The 19,590-nt window shown below is 44.6% G+C and overlaps 1 protein-coding gene across 2 annotated transcripts in view; it reads right to left on the bottom strand.

Annotated features, from left to right (window-relative positions):
- Positions 1–19,262, bottom strand: part of celsr3 (cadherin, EGF LAG seven-pass G-type receptor 3) — a 112,856-nt gene extending 93,594 nt beyond the window's left edge. For both annotated transcript variants that reach the window (XM_040047298.1, XM_040047297.1), the window contains exon 1: positions 13,185–19,262. In XM_040047298.1, coding sequence (XP_039903232.1) covers positions 13,185–18,804 — 5,620 coding nt within the window. In that variant the 5' untranslated portion in view covers positions 18,805–19,262. The remainder of the gene's footprint in view (positions 1–13,184) is intronic.
- Positions 19,263–19,590: the final 328 nt, after the last annotated feature.

Raw genomic sequence — 19,590 nt, forward strand, 5'->3', positions numbered from 1 at the left:
GGAGATACTGCTCAGATGGACTTCATTATTTTTTAAAAAAAAAACACAAAACGCGCAGGTGTTTTGAAAAGCAAATGGAAATATCAGTGACATACTTTTGTAGTTTTATAGTGGAACGTTAAGTGTTTTGGAGGGCTGCCTTGGTGATCCTGTGGAAGTCGATGGGAATATAAAATATAAAAGTGAAGAAATGGGAATATTATAGTTTATATAAGTATGTGGCATAAGGGATGATCTGATATCGTCGTGTTGGTGTTGTTCCTGGAACAACATAGTAAATGTTGTTCCAGGATCAACATTGCAAATGACCAATCACATTGTTGTGACGTTATTCTTTGGCGCGCCAAGCCATTCATGCATATATGAAATTCCAATGTTGCAAGGCCAATATCAATTCTGCTTAGCGTTTATTAAAGGGTTAGGGTCAGGGTCCGTTGATCGGCGGACAGAGGCGGTTTCTCACAGCTTAAGTACAGTTTTTTGTTTTGCGGCGGTTTTTCCCGAAGTCGCAAAAGTATGACGTCACAACATTCTGATTGGTCACTTGCAATGTTGATCCTGGAACAACATTTACTATGTTGATCTGGGAACAACACCAACACGACAATATCAGATTGTGCGTATATAAGTATGTATAACAGACTGCACTGAGTTAGTATGTGGAGACAGGGCACTGTGCAAAAGTCTGGTCATTTTTTAACATGGTCTTGAGCAATACTGTAGTTCTACAGGCTTGCTGGAGGTTTTTCAAAGGTATTCTTCGGCTGCTTTTGTTTGAAATGACATAACATAATAACATAATAACATAACATAATTTGATCTAATTTCTTTGACCGAAACTGCAAACGATGTTTGACAGGTAGAACATTTTTTGCACCAACAAGGTGATCCCCAAAGATCTATTGGCTAAAAAACTTTGGCATATCTTGTTGTGCAGTGGGTCCTCAAAAAATTTGAGGAATCCAGCAAACATGTGACACAGCACCTGAGAGATCCAGGACCTGAGCATCTGGCCCTTCTGGTGATCCTTTTACCGTTCACTGAAGGCTCATCAAATGATCTCAGTGGAAGGTTGTCAATCAAGAAGCTGAGGTATGCCAAATCAGACAAGACTAACCACATATGGGTCTTATAGAGTGATGAATTTGGTTTAAATTGTTGCCAATACGCACGGAAGACAAGAGAGTGATGCAACACTGAGTGTCTACAGCCATCTGTAAAACACAGTGGATGATCTCTCATGGTTTGCTGATGCATTTCAGCCAGTGGTGTTGGAGATCTTATCAAAATTGATGGAATAATTAAAACAGAAAGGTATCATCAGGTTTTTATCCAGATGCAATATAATGGGAAAGTGTTTTGACCAAAAACAACTTCATTTTTCATAATGACAATGATCCCAAACACAGTAAAAGAATACCAAAACACACAAAAGAACTCTATCAGTCATGGATTGGTCTCCAAGAGCTTGGACCTCAACATTATTAAAGCGGTGTCTGATCATCTTGACAGAAAACAGAACAAAAGGCAGAAACATCCAAAGAAGAGTTCTGACTTTCATGCACATTTCAATAAGTCACTGCATCTGATACCCATATATTAAAAAAGTGAGGGGCAGCTTGAGACCTTTGCACAGTACTGTAGTGTAATATTTATTTTGTTGATGCTTTTAGTCACTGGATATTAGATCACATGTCTTAAAGAACTTGAACGTGCTGTAAAAGTAAACTGTTCTTTTGTATTTAGACTATATGATTCATGTCTCTTGCATTCAGAATCGTCGCATTGCCGCTGATGGAGAAAACACCCATTAAGTTACATAAGCATATAGTGATTTAAGTTAATGTCTTACAGATGGACACTCAATATTTATTTTAAAAGGCGGCATTTGAATGGAGGATTGTGGCGTACGTATATGCAGACATAAATTAATTTTTCTCATTATTTTCATTGTGGCTATGTGTGCAAACGCTGACACTGGCAAGGTTAGTCGTTCAAATCCGCGCACGGTTAATTCATTCACACATGGCATTAGCACTGCCATTGTTAAGTGTCTGGCTCAAACTGTATGCACTCCCAATACTGTAAATGGAGTTGAGATTAAAAGAAAAAACCCAAAAGGGGAGATATATTACAGCAACCATGCAACACCCAAAACACTCAAATTGGATTTCCACTGAACAAAAGCCATATGCCACATCTCCGAAACGCTAAATGCTGTCATGGTGCCTTCAGCCCATTACTTCACAGCCCATGTATTCACAACCACAAGGGTTTAAATCCCATTTCACACTGTGTTGTCACATCCCTCTGTTTGCCCTTTTTTCCTCTCTCTCCTCCACGTTCACCCTCCTCAGAAAGCCTTAACAAAATACAAGGGCAGGCTGAAATTTCGAAACGCTATGTAACAAAAAAATTGTGTGGACTTTTTAAGCTGCGTAAGATGCCCTCAGGTCAGGAAAATAAATAGGCGCGGTAGCTGCTGAACAAATGGTGCCCTTTTCGTACACACATAAATTCTCTGAAGTTGCTACCAGAGCGCGGGAAAGAGCGTCTGAAGCACAGTCACCTAAATGTAATGACTCGCCTCCCAGGGCGCGCGCGAGAGTACAGACGGGCAAAGTGGCGCTCGCACACAAATAAAACAGTAAACAGAGAGGGAGCCCGTATATTAATGCTGATAAAATAATACAGGCGTGAAAAACAGGATGTATGCATCATTACCAATCACATGCACGCAGGCGTTGGCTTGACAGCTGATTTCTGCGCTCTGTTTCTTTGTTAAAGCCTTTCCGCCCCTGAGGTCTGGGCACTCATTATTTTCAGTGTAAAGTGGAACACAGCATGAAAAAAACACGCACAAACACACGAGCTCACGCAGCACCATCAGCAGCATGATGGGTTAAACCGCCTTTTAACAACAGAAGCTCTAATCCTTTACATTCAACCAGATACACATGCACGTCTCGCTTTTTAGCCCATATCACATTTGTACATCCCCTCATGCTTATTGTACTTATAAAGAAATCCGCAGTGACCTCGCTGACATGCAGACGTGACATTGGTTAGCAGCTGTTTGTAGCAGCAGCCATCGTCCTCCATCCTACAGATTTATCCCACATCTTTTTCAGCTCTTTCTCGCAGATGTGCAACAAACAGAAAGGTTATGTTTGAGTGGGAATAAGTGAAGGGTGTAAAAAAGAGCTTTGTGGGTACTGCCCGGTGCAGCTTTTATGTTAAATAATTTGCTGTTTTTGGAACGTAGCATTATGGCTGCACAGTTGCTGTCCTATTAAAGTCAGCTCCTGAGGTTGGGTGTGTCTGTTGGAGCTTTTCATTGCTCTTATCACTGTTAGGACCGTCTGTCAGCTGAGAAGATCCCAAATTTAAATTTTCCAAACAATTGCTCCTGTGGGGCGGTGTAATAGTGCAGCAGTAATGGTCCACTCAGCACAGTAGGGGCAGCAATAAGGACAACTGTGACGCTTACTTATGTACACCAATCATTGAAACACATGTAGAGAGAATGCTCACTAATGCTTTAAATTATAATTACTGGTACTCGGCTTTTAACGTAAAGAGAAAAGGTAGTGGAAACTATGCTCTCAGTAGAAGACCCTGTGATTGCTTCAACTTCAACATCATGTAGTGTTCATATCAGCGCTTTTTTGCTGGCTTTTTTGTGCAGTTTTTTCCAAATAATTCTGCAAGTCAACATCCACCCCCACCTCCAAGCGGCAGATGGAGAAACAGATAGGAGCTTAACCAGCAAAATGCAAATGAAAAATGCTCCAGGTGTAGGTACTTACCTAGTTAGCATAAGGGTTAGTTGCATGCAATAATAAACCCCCAAGTTATGGACATCTGTTCTGAATTAAACCAAATTTATATGTATAACTTCATCTTTTCAAATTCTATTTCAGAGATTTGTTATGATTCAATATGGGCCACAAAAATACACATATAAGCATTACATAACACAATTTTCAAGTAGATAATGGAATAAATATGTATGAAAAATACATTAAAGACAAGTTCCATATGGTAAGATTGAAATCAAATTAAGAAAAAAATCAAATGTGTCTGTGTCTATTTATTAGTCCGATTGCACCATGTGTCATGTCTTTTCTCATTACTGCAGCGTCAATCAGAAGAGAAAAGCTGAAAACAGAAAAGCGTAAATTATACAGTCAAAATGTAATCCTAAATTATGGCATGGAAGACAATCCATGCCAAATAAACCTCTGTGGGTTGGTGTGACATATACCCGGACCAAATCCAAATTAATGCAGGGATAATTAGAGCCAACCCAAAACGCAGCCAACCTGAACGTGCCCAAAGAATTAGAGAACGCAGTGACAACTAACTACCAATTAAAACCCTGTTTACAAGAGCAGCAATATGTGTCATATCCTTGTGATTCACAATTCTTTCGCTAATAATTCAGGGATACAATTACGGAGCACCATGTGATCAAAGCTGATCACCCGAGTACCAATTAATAACAAACGTGTTCGTATGAGGTCAAATTTGAAACGCCATCATAAGTATATTTCAGTTCAGTTCATGTGCAGTGGGGGAAAAATTATTTGATCCCCCACTGCAACAAATTTGTTAGTTTGCTCACATCCAAAGAAATGAACAGTCTCTAGACAGAATATCATCCAAAAATCCAGAGAAAACACATTATATAAAAGTTATAAATTAATTTGTGTGTCATTGAGTGAAATATGTATTTGATCCCCTACAACCCAGTCAGAATTCTGGCACAGATGAGCTCTTGTGTTTGGGGGAAGACAAATTCTGCGTATTTCCTACAGAACGCCATCCCAACAGTCAAGCATGGAGGTGAAAACATTATGCTGAAGGTACAGCATAAATTGAGGGGCCAGTGTAACATAAAATGTTGGACAGGAACCTCCTTTCCTCATGCAGAACACTGAAGTGTTGCAGATGGGTCTCTCAGCATGACAATGACTTAAAACATACAGCCAGAGGAGTGTCTATACAGGCTTAAAGTTGACAGCTGACAGCAAAGAAACCTGAAGGAATCAGAGATTTCTGTAAAGAGGAGTGGACCAAAATCCCTCCTAAGATGTGCACAAATCTGATGAGCAACTACAAACAAATATCTTACCACTGTGCTCACTAGCAAGGGTTTCTCCACCAAGTGCTAAGTCATGTTTGGCTTGGAGATCAAATGCTTATTTTAGTCAATGACATCCAAATCAATTCATAACTTTTGTGTAATGTTAACTATTTGGTCCCTCTCCATTAAAATGAAATGAGCATAAAAATAAGAGACTGCAAACTTACAGATTCACCAGGAGATCAACTAATTATTTCCCCCACTATAAAAAGTGACAGCAATCCCGAGCTGTCCCGAAGGTGGTACCAAACAGCCTGCTACATCCTTTTTAAATCCAACTCTGCATCTCGAGAGGCTGGGTTACTGTCCAGCTTCTCCCCTTGTAGTGATCTTGTTTGTTTACAATAATCCTGTTAGAGTCGTAAACCTAATGCAGTAATGATTTATTGATGAGTCAACGCTAAACATAGCACCGAAATTCTAGCATGTTCCAGTTTGTGCTTTCTCATCCTCCTTTAGCCCCAGATGAGCATAAATAGGTCATAAAAAAGCCCTGCTGTTTATGAAATCTTATGATTCCTCTTGCCGTTCAGTACTTGGCTCCTTCGTGCCTCAAAGGTTAGGAGACTTGAAGTTTCACGATGAACTTCTAATGAGTTTTATGTTTCTTCTTCAGCGAAAAGGAATCGTTACAAGCATTCAAAGAAAAAACTTGTGGAGGACTGGGTGCTCAAGACGTTTTGGAGAAATTGGCTGCATGTCAAGATTCGATTTTTGCTCCTCCATTATAAAAGGTTAATCTACACCAGTTTCAGCCTTAAAATTGTGTTATTTCAAGCTCTTTTCTGGACAGATATTGACAGATAAGAACTATGTGTCTCCAGTATAAGAAGGTATCTTAATAGGTATCTTAATAAATCTGGGACTCCCCACCAATTGACCTTAGAAGCTTCTCAGATGAAAGGTGAAACGTCTTCAAGCAACTTAAAGAAGTCCAGACGCTTTTCTTTGCAAGCTCCTTTGACTACGATGACCTGGATGACTGAGAACCTTCACAGACGTATCTTAATAAGACGTTTTTAAGTGGACAGGTTTTCATGTTAGGCTGCTCAGAATGAGTGTAGGTGCCAAAAAAAGGTGTAAAAAGCAGATTTCAGGAATAGAAGAGTCCCAGAGCAGCTGCAAGTCTTTCAACAGGGAGCATGAATTTGTAATGCTCTCAACTCCGTAAAAATGTCTGTCAGAATATTCTTTCATGTCCTCGGAAATCCTCCTGTGCATAATGCTGCCTTGTTTATCGCTGTTTTGTAGCAGTTATTCTGCCACTCAAACCACACTCTTAGCAGAGAGAGAAAGATATGTATCAAGTGGACTTCATTCATAAAGGGCAGATCCCAGGTGGAAACCTGTAGAGCTGCATGACTGCAAAGTAACCTGACATTTAAAATATCCTTCACTGCAAATCCTGCAAATATGAAAGCTTGGGGAACAGACACAGCTGCAATTCATTAATCTGTTTATTTGCATAAAATAGCTAATATCCACCACTAAATGTCTCTGACGTTCACTGAGCGAAAAGCCACTGCATGAAATCAGACGAATGCTCATAAACAAACACTGGTCTTACGTCAAAACAAGTCACCACCTGTATTTCCCAATATCTGCAATTATGACATAATTAAGAGCTGAGCAAAGCTTAAAAACATACTGATATGAAACATGGGACAGAAACTGGCCAGTATGAAAACCTGTCCAGATTACAGGTTTAATGTCATGATTACATGACACTAATTACCCACCGGAGAAACCTGCCATCTGGCTCTGCATCGCCCTGAGAAGAAAGTATGTGACACTCCACAGTCTTATGCTCGGACTGAGACATTTAGAGGACATCTAATGGACTTTAATGGGTTGGTGGAAGTTTTTTCTAAGTGCTACATTGTGGTTAGCTATGTACTGTACGTGTAGCACAGTGTGGATGGTAAGTGGGCTTTTGTACATGTCATGGACTCATGGTGATATGGGTTTGAGCCCATTTTGTACACGCTCATGCTCCGTGTGTGTCTTGCGAGTAATGTGTATGGTTTAGCAAAAAACATCAGCATAGCTTCCCATGATCGGATAACCACGGCAGGAGGTAATAAAGCTGATTTTACGCTACATAATGACTCATTTAGATGACATGATCCAAATATGTCTGAAGGCAAACTTCAGGGTTAAACACTTGGAGGACACCCAGTGTTCCCAGTCTATAAAACTGATGTTTGCACATCTCTGGCTCTTCTGCCGTGCTTCTTTATGGTTCTGTCTTTTCATTCTCTCATGATACACACACGCACACAATTTCAATCTAATGCAGGTGCTGCACAACAGATTTTTCTGATCTTCAAGCTTTATTTTTTGGCTGCGTTTGATAAACAGCGTGCCTCCTCCTTTAGTCATGGCCCTTCTGAGCCAGGTTGTGACACTAGAAAGCTTTGCTCCAAGGCATACTCGTGAGTCAGTCAATCTCATAGAGGAAGATATTTATTACTTCAATTCCTGGAAGACACATAAAAGTGACCGAAATAGTTGTGTGCAGAATTAAAAAGAAGAAGAAGAAGAATGGCAGTAGTTGTGTAGTGAGCTGTAAATGTAATCTAAATATAAAACACTATGAAATAATGTCATGCCATTGAAAACTACTTAAACAATCATTTTGTTCATCACAATATGGGTATTTTCCTCTAAAAGACCTGCTACATGTGGAATAGAAAAAATAGAAAAGGCAAAAATAAAAAATAAAAATAGGAACAGCAAGAACAGATTTCAACCATGACATCAACAATAGTGATGAAATATGAATGATGTAGACTCCATGTTTATTTTGTTTTACCTCAGGGGTTATAACACTGTGTAAAAACACATTATAATATAGTAAAAAATAAACATTAAAATGCATATGCTCTGGGGCATTTAGATTTCTCAGCAGACCTCCATGTAAATGTGCCTGACACGTGAAACATCAGTGTACTCATCTGTGAGATTATAGTTAACATCAGTGGAGTGGCCTATGTACAGTAAGTGAATTCACTGTGCACTGACCTCTGTGTACGCTTGCTATACTGTACTTTATATGATACATGTTTATTCACCACGCCATATGCACCACAAAATAAATTAAACTCGTGTATGTATGTTTACGTTGATGTAATCTAATTTGGGTTTGGTTTGTTAGTTGCTAACGCATGCATTACAAAGCTCCAGGGTAAAATCAGTTTAGTGGAAGTTCCTATACATTCACCAGCCACTTCATTAGGTACAACTGCTTTAATGCTCATTTATGCAAAAATCAGCCAATCACATGGCAGCTACACAATGCATTTAAGCTCATGGTCGGGATAACCTGCTAAAGTTCAAACCACGCATCAGAACGAGGAAGAAGAGTGATTTAAGTGACTCTGAACATGACCTGGTTGTTGGTGACAGACGGGCTGGACTGAGTATTTCAGAAACTGCTGATCAGCTGGGATTTTCCTCCACAGACATCTCTAACATTCACAGAGAGTCATCTGAATAAGAGGGAACATCCAGGGAGCGGCAGTTCTATGGAATAAAATGCCTTGTTGCTGCCAGAGGTCAGAGAAAAACTGCTACAAACTGATAAGAAGGCAACCACTACTCAAATATCCGCTCACCACAACCAAGGTTTGCAGAAGAGCATCTCTGAACCCAGCACAGCAAACCTTGAAGCAGATGTGCTACAGCAGCTGAAGACCACACTGGCAGCAACCTCTATCGACTTAGAACAGATAATGCCTGATCTTATGAATCTTGATTTCTGCTACAACATTCACATTACAATCACAATTTTGTGTAAACAACATGAAAGCACGGATACTTCCATCCTTGTTTTAAAAGTGCAGGCTGGTGGTGTAATGGTGTTGGGGATATTTTCTTGGCACACTTTGAGCTCCTTTGTACTACATGACTGTTGTTTAAAGGCCACTGCATACTTGAGAACATATTCTTGACCTGAGTATCCAGTGTACCTATTTTCTGACAACACATCGGGTCATGAAGCTCAAATCATCTCAAACTTGTTGAAAGCATGCAACAAAAAACTATAAAGCAGTATTGATGTAACTGATGAAGTCGCCAGTGCACGTGTGTCTTCCATGTACCACAATCACAGTAAATGTCATACGAGTATATGTCAGTGCTCCAACTATCCACAACACAAACTGCCCCAGCTCACAACATCTGTGCAGTCAATACATCACTATCAATATATCCTTAATTTCTAAAGTGAATCTAAAGTGTATACAATGTGTATACAGTGACAAATATGCCAATAATGATCACTAACTCCTTTTTTTGTTTTTTTGGGGGGGTTTTTTTTTTTGCTTTACAGTCTCATTTGGGTTATTGTTTAGCTTTCACGGTGCAAGTAGTATATAATTTATTAATTTCAGCATTAACTTGTAAAATATCAAAACCCTGAAATTGAAGCAGTAAAATAGAATTTAGCCATCATTCATTTTATGAAGTATCAGAGGTTTTACTTTGCCTTTTCAAACTGTCTGCTGAGGTAAAGGACTATTCAACAAACTCCTTCAAACATGATGACGCCGTGGTGTCTTTGTCTCAGACTGGAGTTTGCTGTTCCAGTGAAGCTCTGGTGTGCAGTCAAAACTGCTACACACATTCACTACTGGGAGTTTGCCAGCACAAGCACAGTCTCTGCTGCTGGCTACAGGAGCAGTTGGGGGGTGGGGGTTACTTTGCTCAAGGGCACCTTGAACTGATCCTGTTGGGGTGCCAAACAGTGCTATTGCTGCCACAACCAGCTGACCCTAAAGCCAGTTTCATGCATGTGTGTTCGTGTGTCCTTAAACTGTTGTCAGCACGCGCATGAATGGTGTGTTTAATCTCTACGAACACAAGAATTACCCAGAGAACCGACAGACTGAGACAAACTGTCAAAGACAGCATGAGAGTGAAATGGAAAAGGAAGACAAAGACAGCGAGGAAAGAAAGTATGGACGAGTGAGGAAGTAAGAAAGCAAGACAGGCAGAGAGAGGAGAGACGTCCCAGAACTCTGGCGTACATAGATATTATTCATTGAGAAGATATGAATACACCCTCAAGTGCAATGCTTTGAGCCACCTGAGAGTACACACACGTACTTATGAACACAGAAGCACACAGAAGTGCTGTACACACGCAAATAATGCGCAAGCATGAGTAGGAAGAAAAGCTGTTGAAGCACAGACATAAACTACACTCGCACACGCCTGCTGATAGTATACAACACATTCAGTACATGCACAGCCACGCACCAGGAGAGGGAGGAGGGAAAGAGGAAAACTGAAAAGAGGAGAAATGAAGTGAAGAGCAGAGCTGAAAGGGTTTCACCATGGAAGAGGAACAGCCCATGAGAGTTAGGTGAGGAATGCCAGGAGGGAAACTGAAGAGGAGGAGAGGATAACACATGAGTGAATATGGAATAAGGGAAAGGAGGGAAACAGAAAAGAAGAAGAAAAGAGAGGACAAAGGGAAAGAAAGAGGGAGAAACTGAGAAAGAAGATGGCTGATGGAGGAAAGCCACAAAAATGGACAGAAGAATTATTACAAAGGATGAAAATGAAGAATTCATTCATCCACCCAAAGATGGGTAGAATAAAAGGAGAAGGAGAAGAAAGTGGTGGGTAGAGGAGGGACGGGCAGTCACAGATAACACACAGCACACAATGAAAGTGACAGCTTTGCTCCGAGCTTGACTCTGGCTGACTGTTGTTTCATTATAATCTCATAACTGTCAAATCCTGGAGCAATGGAGAGAGGGGAGAGAGAGGAACGAGGAGAGAGGGCAAAGCATGCTCATCGTGAGAGAAACACAGTGAGAAAATTGGAAATGAAACCATAAGTCTGGTTCAAGCGAGCTGAGCGCTCACTGTGAGACGCCAACGGAGACAAGGGTGAATGCACACAAATATACAAACATACATGCAGTTGTGACACACACACACTCAGCAGTTTTGCTTGTTGCCAGACTTCTTCACTTACTCACCGTTGCTCCTCTTTAATCGCAAGTTAGTTCATTTGTTAAAAACGCACAAATTCATATTAATTCCTTTGTTCACTTGCACTTTTGCTCACACTCCAGCTCATTTACTCAGTGACTTATTTATTGACCCAATCGACCTTTTTTAATGATTTTTCTTTTTAATCTTCAGTTTAAATTGAGTGTGACAGTAAATCCCCAGCCCCAGGGGCGGACTGAGATAACAATTCAGCCCAGGACCTCATCCTAGGACATTATGTCTATCCTACATTAAAAGAGCAGTTATTATGATCATATGTAAGTTAAGAACGTGATATTGGGTTTTAAATTTCAAATATTGTGAATTATGAGTTTTGTTGTTACAATATTAAACATGGCCAAAGTCATAAATACTGAGGTCAGTGTGTGTACAAGCTGAAGATTCAGACTGCTCCAAATGCTCTGGCTCAGATAGTTTCTTCCTGTCTTGGACCTGTATGATGTCACTGAGAACAGATATCCTTAATATAGTTATCTCACGCCCACAGCTCTGACTATGAGTGACTCATTCACTCAGCCATGTTCATCCCTTCACCTCTTCCATCACTTATTTCTTGGTTGTTTGCTTTAATTTACTCATTCCTCTTACTTCCTTCTTTGCTCAATGGATCCCTCACTCGCTCATCCAAAATGACATCAAGTGGAATATGTATAAACCGTGATCATTGCTGGTATCAGAACAGTGTAAATAGGGTAGGAGGTCACACACAGTCCCCAGCCAGCATTCATCTACTAATGTTTTGTGACAGAATACAAACACAGCACTATCCAGGTCCTTAAAACAACAATGCTGCACTCGTTTCTTTTCCTCTTCCCTTTCTTTGTGTTCAAAAGGCTTTGATCATTAACATCAGTATCTTTACTGCCTCCCTAAAAGGGCTTTATTCTTTTATCCCGAAGCTAAGAGAGAAATACACACAAACAATCAACAAAGTGTGAAAAAAATATCTTAAAATATTAATTTAAGAAAAATACAAAACAAAACAGGAATTCAGTTTAATCTCATTCTTCAGCGCATCTCACGGCCGCGTGATGAACAAGTTATGTTGAGAAGCTGACGGAGGCTGATCCTGTGGCATATGTCATCAGGAGAGACAGCGCATTTGCGAAGCAGTAAGACAATTTAATGGGATATCAGGGATATCTGACTCTTCCTGTCAGAGTCATGCACGCTCTCGATTCCCGGCTCGATAGATTTTTAATTGTGCAAAATTGCTATGGCAACTTGGACTGCACTTAGCCTGGATCCTGCCAATCAAACTGTGTTTGCAGTGCTGTGATATTGATCTCTGCTTATAACTACACGCAGTTCCCATTCTACCAAGAAAAATGCCTAAAACAAAACACCAGTTTTACGCCAAATGCTAACAACAGTCTGGAAAAATGGCAACCATGGTGACTGATACAAAAATTAGATATGACATCACATTAAAGATTATCCTCAGCAGCCCATCCTTTGAATGTTTTCACTGCTCTGTTGTGTTTTCGTTTCCACAGAAAGTCCCCATTACACAGAAAACATGTCTTTCTCACTACACTTTGAAAATGTGTTAGGCCAACATCAGTCTGTTATCTCGCATTCTTTCAGGTAAATGTAACCTGAATAACAGCTCGATTTCGATCAATATTTCTCTTTTATCTGTCTATACTACTCTTTTTTGGCTTTGTCTCCAGTAAATCATTGCGTCAGCATGCCATACATGCACATGGGATGGGTTTCAGACAGCCCACTTAAAAATACTTTTTAAAACATGTATCGTTGATAAGGACAAAAGAAAGACACAAAAGGAAAAGGTAGAAGTAATGCAAAGAGCTCAGCCAAGTGGCATGCAGCCTTGTCATCCCACTTTCTCACTCACTTACAAACCTGTGGCGTTGGACTCCTTATCGTCACAATATTTTTTACACTGAATAAAGCTGCAGAGCAACCTAAACTGACTGCAAACACACACTCACACACATGCACCCTCCCTCCCTTCTCTCACTTTTTTCCCTTCATGGTCTCTTACCCGTGACGGAGATCAGCATGGGAGCCACCAGCGGCCTGTTGTTATCCAGTTTTCGGCTCAGTCGGATCTCTCCGCTGGTGTGATTCAGGAGCAGCAGGTGAAGCTCATTCCCCCTTTCGATGGTGTAGTACAGTCTGTCTGACACGTCAGGATCGTGGGCAGGTACCCTCCCTATTACCCCGGTGGGGAAACTGTTGGACCGATTGGACACAAAGTTGTTGAAAATGATTTGAAAGTCTTGTAGAGTTGGCCTGTTGTCGTTCTGGTCCACCAATCGGATTCGGACAGTAGCACGGCTGACTAAAGGTGCTGACGTGGCCTGGACCACAATGACATACTCGTTGCGCGTCTCATAGTCAAGATCAATGAGTGACGTGAGCTCTCCTGAAAAGATGTCCATCTGGAAGATCTCTGGGATGTTGCCCTCTACAATTTGGTACATGATCTGAGCATTGGCACCCTCATCAGGGTCGGTGGCTGTTATCTGTGCCACCACAGAACCCACAGCACTGTTTTCTTTTACTAAAACCTCAAAGTCATCAGCGGGGAATACAGGGGCGTTGTCATTCACATCGAGGACTGTCACCTGGATGTGGACAGGAGTTTGCTGAGAGGGTACACCACGATCAACAGCGTAAGCAGTGAGCTCATAGAATGGCACGTTCTCGCGATCCAAACGTCTGCTATTTCGGACGATCCCGGATTTTGGTTCAATGGTAAAGTCTCCACCCCCATCCTCACCGTTTTGGAAGGTGTATTGAACACGACCGTTGGCGTGTGCATCCCGATCGGTGGCTGAGATTTGGAGAATACTGGTGTAGGAAGGGGCATCTTCACTCACTGTTCCCTGATACCTGGGACTGAGGAACTGAGGAGCGTTGTCATTGACATCATTAACATTCACCTCAACGTATGTCGTGTCGGATTTCTGCGGTATGCCGTTGTCTTTGGCTGTTATAGCCAACGTGTAGGTCATCTGGTCTTCATAGTCAAGCTCTGCCTGGAGCGTTATGGCTCCTGTTGCTGGGTCGATGCGAAATTGCGGGATATTGTCCTCGAGGAAGTACGTGATTCGAGCATTCTCGCCAACATCGTCGTCTGTGGCACTGATCACGACTATGGTGCTTCCAGGTGGCTGGTCCTCGTTCACACTAACAGAGTAATGGGCGCTTTGGAAAACAGGGCGGTGTGTGTTGGCGTCTGTGATGTTGACGTGCACCTGACAGGTGTCATGGAGGGTTCTGTCTGAAGCAGTGACAGTGAGAACGTAGCGCCGCTCCTGTTTGTAGTCCAGTGGGAGAGCTAGAGAGAGAAGCCCACCCCCTCCCGCCGTGCTGATAGCAAAGCGGTTTCTGGTGTTTCCTCCTGTTATCTGGTAGGTCACGGCACTGTTGACGTCACGATCCACAGCTGTGACAGTCACTACGCTGGTGCCAACCGCTGCATCCTCGTTCAGTCTGACATAGTACTCCTTTTGGAGGAACTCAGGGCGGTTGTCATTAACATCCATCACTGTTATAGTCACACTGGCTGTAGCGGAAAGAGGGGGCATGCCATAATCCCTGGCCTCCACGCCAAAAAAGTAGTGCTCCACAGATTCTCTGTCAAGAATAGACTTGACGGTGACCCAGCCTGTTGCGGCATTGATAACAAATGGGGTGTCAGAGCTTGTGCCAGTTAGCCTGTACTCCAGACGAGCATTGTCACCAGAATCTGTATCAATGGCCTGGATGTGGAGGATTGAACTACCAATCGGGGCGCTCTCAAGCACTGATGCCTGAAATGGTGTGGAGACAAAGATGGGCGGATTGTCGTTGACGTCTGTCACTTGGACGCTGACAATCCCAGTGTTGTTAGAAAGAGGTGGCCGCCCGTTGTCCTGTGCGCGAACGCGGAGCGTGTACTCTCGTTCGGCCTCATAGTCTAGTGGTGCCACCACCTGGATCTCACCAGTGACGCTGTCAATGGAAAACTGCCCACGGCTGTTGCCACTGATGATGTTGTAGTGAACAACAGCATTACTATCTTTGTCCCGGTCTGTGGCGCTGACACGGAGAATTTCAGAATGAGGCCTGACATTCTCCTTCACTGCCACCACATAGCGTTTCTCACTGAACTGTGGCACATTGTCATTTTCATCCAGCACGGTGATGAAAACTTTAACCGTAGCAGAGCGGGGCCCCGGATCTTTCCCCTGGTCACTGGCTTCCACCTGCAGGGTGTAGTGTTCATTCGTTTCCCGGTCCACTGACCCACGGGTTGTAATGAGGCCAGAGCGAGGGTCAATCTCAAAGGCCGCCCGTGCCATTGTAGCTGAGTCACCAACAAACCGGTAACGAATATTGGCATTGGATGGGGAGTCTGAATCAGTCGCTCTCAGCTGTAGTATGGGATAGCCTTCCTCCACATTCTCCCTAATCGTCTCCCTGTACTCTGACTGCTCAAATATAGGAGAGTGATCATTCCGGTCTGAAACAGTGATGGACACCATTGTGGTGCCAGAGAGGCGAGGGGAGCCATGATCAGTCGCTGTGACTCGGAAATAATGTAGGTCCATATGCTCTCGGTCAAGAATCTGAGTGGAGGTGATGAGGCCGGTGTCTGGGTGAATGTGGAAGTAGTCGGATGATCGACTGTTCATCAGCGGGGCCATTGTGTAGCTCAGCCTGCCTGCATCTCCTCCATCTGGGTCTGAGGCGGACATGATGATCACTGATGTGCCAGGCGGCTGGTTTTCAGCCACATGTACTTGGTAGGTGTACTGGGAGAAATGGGGATGCCTATTGGCTGCACGTTTCGAGCGAGACCATGGCATGAAAATCTTTCTCTCAGTCTCTCCCTGTGAGGTATCATCATCTGCTACGATTATCAGTCGTTCCAGGCTCCTCTCTCCCCTTGAACTGTGCTTTTTCTTTTCCTTTCCCTCCACCTCCCCTCTGCCTCCTCCCTGGTGGCTTTCATCCCCCTGGCTTTCTTTCTTCCCTATTTTGCTATCTGGCTGTGTGATGGTGGTGCTACTGCCCCTGTCCTGACCCTTCTCTCCCTTTGCCTCATTCTCCTCTGCCTGGCTTGCCTTTGTTATTCTCCTTCCCCTCTCCCACTCCTCCTCCTCCTCTGCCCCTGTTTCTCTCCCTCCCATCAGCCGCGCCTCTCTCTGGCCCTCCCCCACCTGTAATTTTCCTCCCCAAACAGAGGCAACAGCAACAGCGGACCCCTCAAAGCCCTCTTCCTCCCTCTGCCTTTCTCCTTTATCTCCCATCTGCCGCCCCGTTGCCTGTCTGACACCTTCGGGCTCTAGTGGCACTTGCTTACCGGGTTTTAATTGCATATGTGCACCGTCCTCGCGCGCGGTAGCTGAGCAGTCAGTGGAAATGCTACCAGAGCATCCTGGGTGAGCCATCGCTCTCTGCGCGCTTTCCCACTGCGTTTGACCAGGCCACAGCGAATTTTCTATTTCAGACTCATATCTATTTCCCCCACCGCCTCTCTCCTCTTCCTCATTATTATTATTATTATTATCATTATTATTATTATTATTATTATTATTATTAGTGTTGGACTTGCTCCACAAAAACACGCGCTCAGCGTCTGGAGGAGCTGTCCGTCGTGCTGAAAGCTCCTCTACACGGGGGGAGTGTAGCGAACGCGCAGACCATGTGGTCAGGTTAACTGCCGAGACGAGCGACAAGTACTCTGCTGCAGGCTGCACTGCTGCTTCAGAGTGACTGGGAGATGTAGCGGGAAACTTAGCAGGCGAGGAAAAGCCTGAGTCACCGGCAGACTGTGTCTCTGAAGTTGCTCTCACTTTTCCAGCAGACAGACTGAGCGCTGTGACTCGTCTCCCACTTTCCCAGCTCTCGTCTGTTTCTGTTTGAGTGGGCGCTGTTTCAGTAACTTCAGAGCCAGAGTATTCAGAGTATTTTGACGCGTTTTGGGGGACTGTGGTTTTGTTGGATGGGGACTGCTGGCAGGGCGTCTCTGAAATAATGCTGCTGAGGGCAATTTGGATGAGGCGCTTCCTCGGAGCTATGCCTCCCTCGGGTGTCGTAAATTCAGCTAAATATCCACCCCCCATTTCTTCTCTGTCTACACAACCAGAGCCACCACTGGGACCCACCCTGTCCGCCCTGCTCTCTCTCCGGGTTTGACTGCTCTGCCCCTCGGTTCCTGGTGCTGATTTCCCCCGCTGAAGCTCATTATCAGTACTACACGAGAGCTTCAGTATCAGAAAAGCCAAACCATTATCCGGATAATTAGATAAATGAATGTGTTTGCTGCTGTGGCTCATCCCTCCCCCTCTCCCATCATTTACCTCTCTTTCCTTCCTTTCATGAATAACTCTGGCACGCTTAGACCTTGCTTCACAGAGAGGAGGTAACCAACAACCTAGATTGCTAATCTCCTCCAGCGCGCTACACCTGTACGCTTCCCTCCCCTCATCTCCCCCACCTCTCGGCCCTCCTCCATTCTCTCTAATGCACCCCGTCAAACCGCTATCGTCACCCCTCTCCCTGCTCCTGTTGGGATCGATAACATTATGCCAGCCCAAATGAGAACAATTACCAGCCCTCCTGTTCACGCTGACTGAGCCATCCCAGCGCTTCGCCTTGTTGCCGTTCCTGTAAACTAGCTGTTGCTGAATGTTGTGAAAATTACACACGCAATCCAATTGAGATGCCCGGACACAGTCTGAATTGTTGGTAAAAGTAGGTTTGAATGTGTTTGAAGCATCAGCTTGGGGTGAAATGTATCCAGAAAGAGAATGAATGCAGTGACAGAAACCAGCTGGGACGAGGCCAGGTGACGGAGTGCTGGCCACGGAGAGGGGTGGTTTGTCGAGGCACGGCCAGTGTGTCAGGGAGCACCATGCACCAAGCAGTCTCTTCACCTCAGGAGCCCTCTCCCTCACCTCTCCCCCTCTCCTCCCTCCACTTCCGGGTGCCCCGTTCAGGCCAGAGGCGTGCACAAAGGCTCCGGCGGCACCACGTTTGGCGAGGTGTGGTCGCGACGCCGGCCACCGTTGCGCGCACGCTCTAGTCCTTTGTACTGCCCGTTTTTTACCGTTTTGAACCAGCGAGGGGGTGGAAACAGGTGAAGTGGGAGGTGAAACAACGCCCTTTCTGCCCAGCCTTCCTCTTTCCACTCTCTCTCCTCCACCGACGCCATCGGAGTTCAACCTGCTCCTAATACCGGGGTGGAGTTGGAGAGTAGGTGGCGATGGAGCCGGAGGGCGGTCTGCAGTCTTCCAAAACGTCCCGACTCCTTTCGGTCCTTCTTTCCGCCTCCCCTTCGCTCCATCGCGCAGATATCCTCTCAGCGTCTCTCCCGCGCGCTGCACTCCCGAGCATCCCTCTCTCTGTATCCGCTCCACGGTCCACCTGCTTGGGCGTAGATTCCAGCTGCCCCTCGGCGACTCCCTTGCCTCCTCGCACTGGTGTTGCTGTTGCTGCTGGCTCACTTTACCGGCGTCTCGATAGCAGAGGCCCGGGATCCATCTGTTGGAAACTCCTCCTGTATTCACCGTCCCCGGGGTGAAGGCGAACAAAGGGCCGAGGAGAAGCAGGTGGAGTGCCAGAGATGAGAGCAGGAGCGGGGTAAAGCCCGGTAGCGGTGCAGCCATTTAGTCTTCTCCTTTCTCTGTGTCTCCCCTCCTTTCTCCCTCTTCCACCTCTGCCTATTCTCTCTTTCTCTCTCACGAGTGTGCCTTCCCTTCTCCCCCGTTACTTCTCTCTGTCCTTCGTTCCGGCTATGTGGCCAGTTCCAGGACCGCCAGCACCGCCCGACACCTTCCCCCAGGCTCCCCCGTCTCTCTGTCGGCCTGGAGAGTTGGCATCTACCCGCTGTGGTCCGTGGAGCTGGAGGTCTGAGCGTTAGGAGCGGCGCGGCAGCAGCATCTCTCCTCCCGTTCATTCACATCCAACATGGCTCACACACTCACACCGACTGACTGACTGGCTGGCTCACACACTAGCCTTCAGAGTGTGTGTGTGTGAGTCCGCATGTATGTGTGTGCGCGCTCCTCTAGCAGTGGCTGTGGCAAGCTACTATCCACCCATCCACACACACTCACACAATCACGCTCTCCTCCTCTCTCCTTTTCCACCCCTCCCCCTATTGCTTGCATCTCTATAGCCTCTCTCTCTCTCTCTCTGATAATGGTTGGCTCCGGTGCGCAGGGCTGTTACACAGCACCCGCGGCGGTCGCCATGTCCACAACTGGAATATGAGCTAGAAAAAAAACCCTTATCTTACACAATCTCGCCGTCATCGCCGTATCAGCTGCCGTACTGTCTTCCTAACACATTCCCCCCCAGGTCTGTCACCTTTCACCTTCTAGGACTTCAGCAATGAAGTCCTAGAAATTAGACTTTGAATTTATTTCATTTTTCATGCTAAAAAAGAGAAA

The sequence above is a fragment of the Simochromis diagramma genome, unplaced genomic scaffold (assembly GCF_900408965.1).
Source record: "Simochromis diagramma unplaced genomic scaffold, fSimDia1.1 OVJJ01000387.1, whole genome shotgun sequence".
In the NCBI taxonomy this organism is placed as follows: domain Eukaryota; kingdom Metazoa; phylum Chordata; class Actinopteri; order Cichliformes; family Cichlidae; genus Simochromis; species Simochromis diagramma.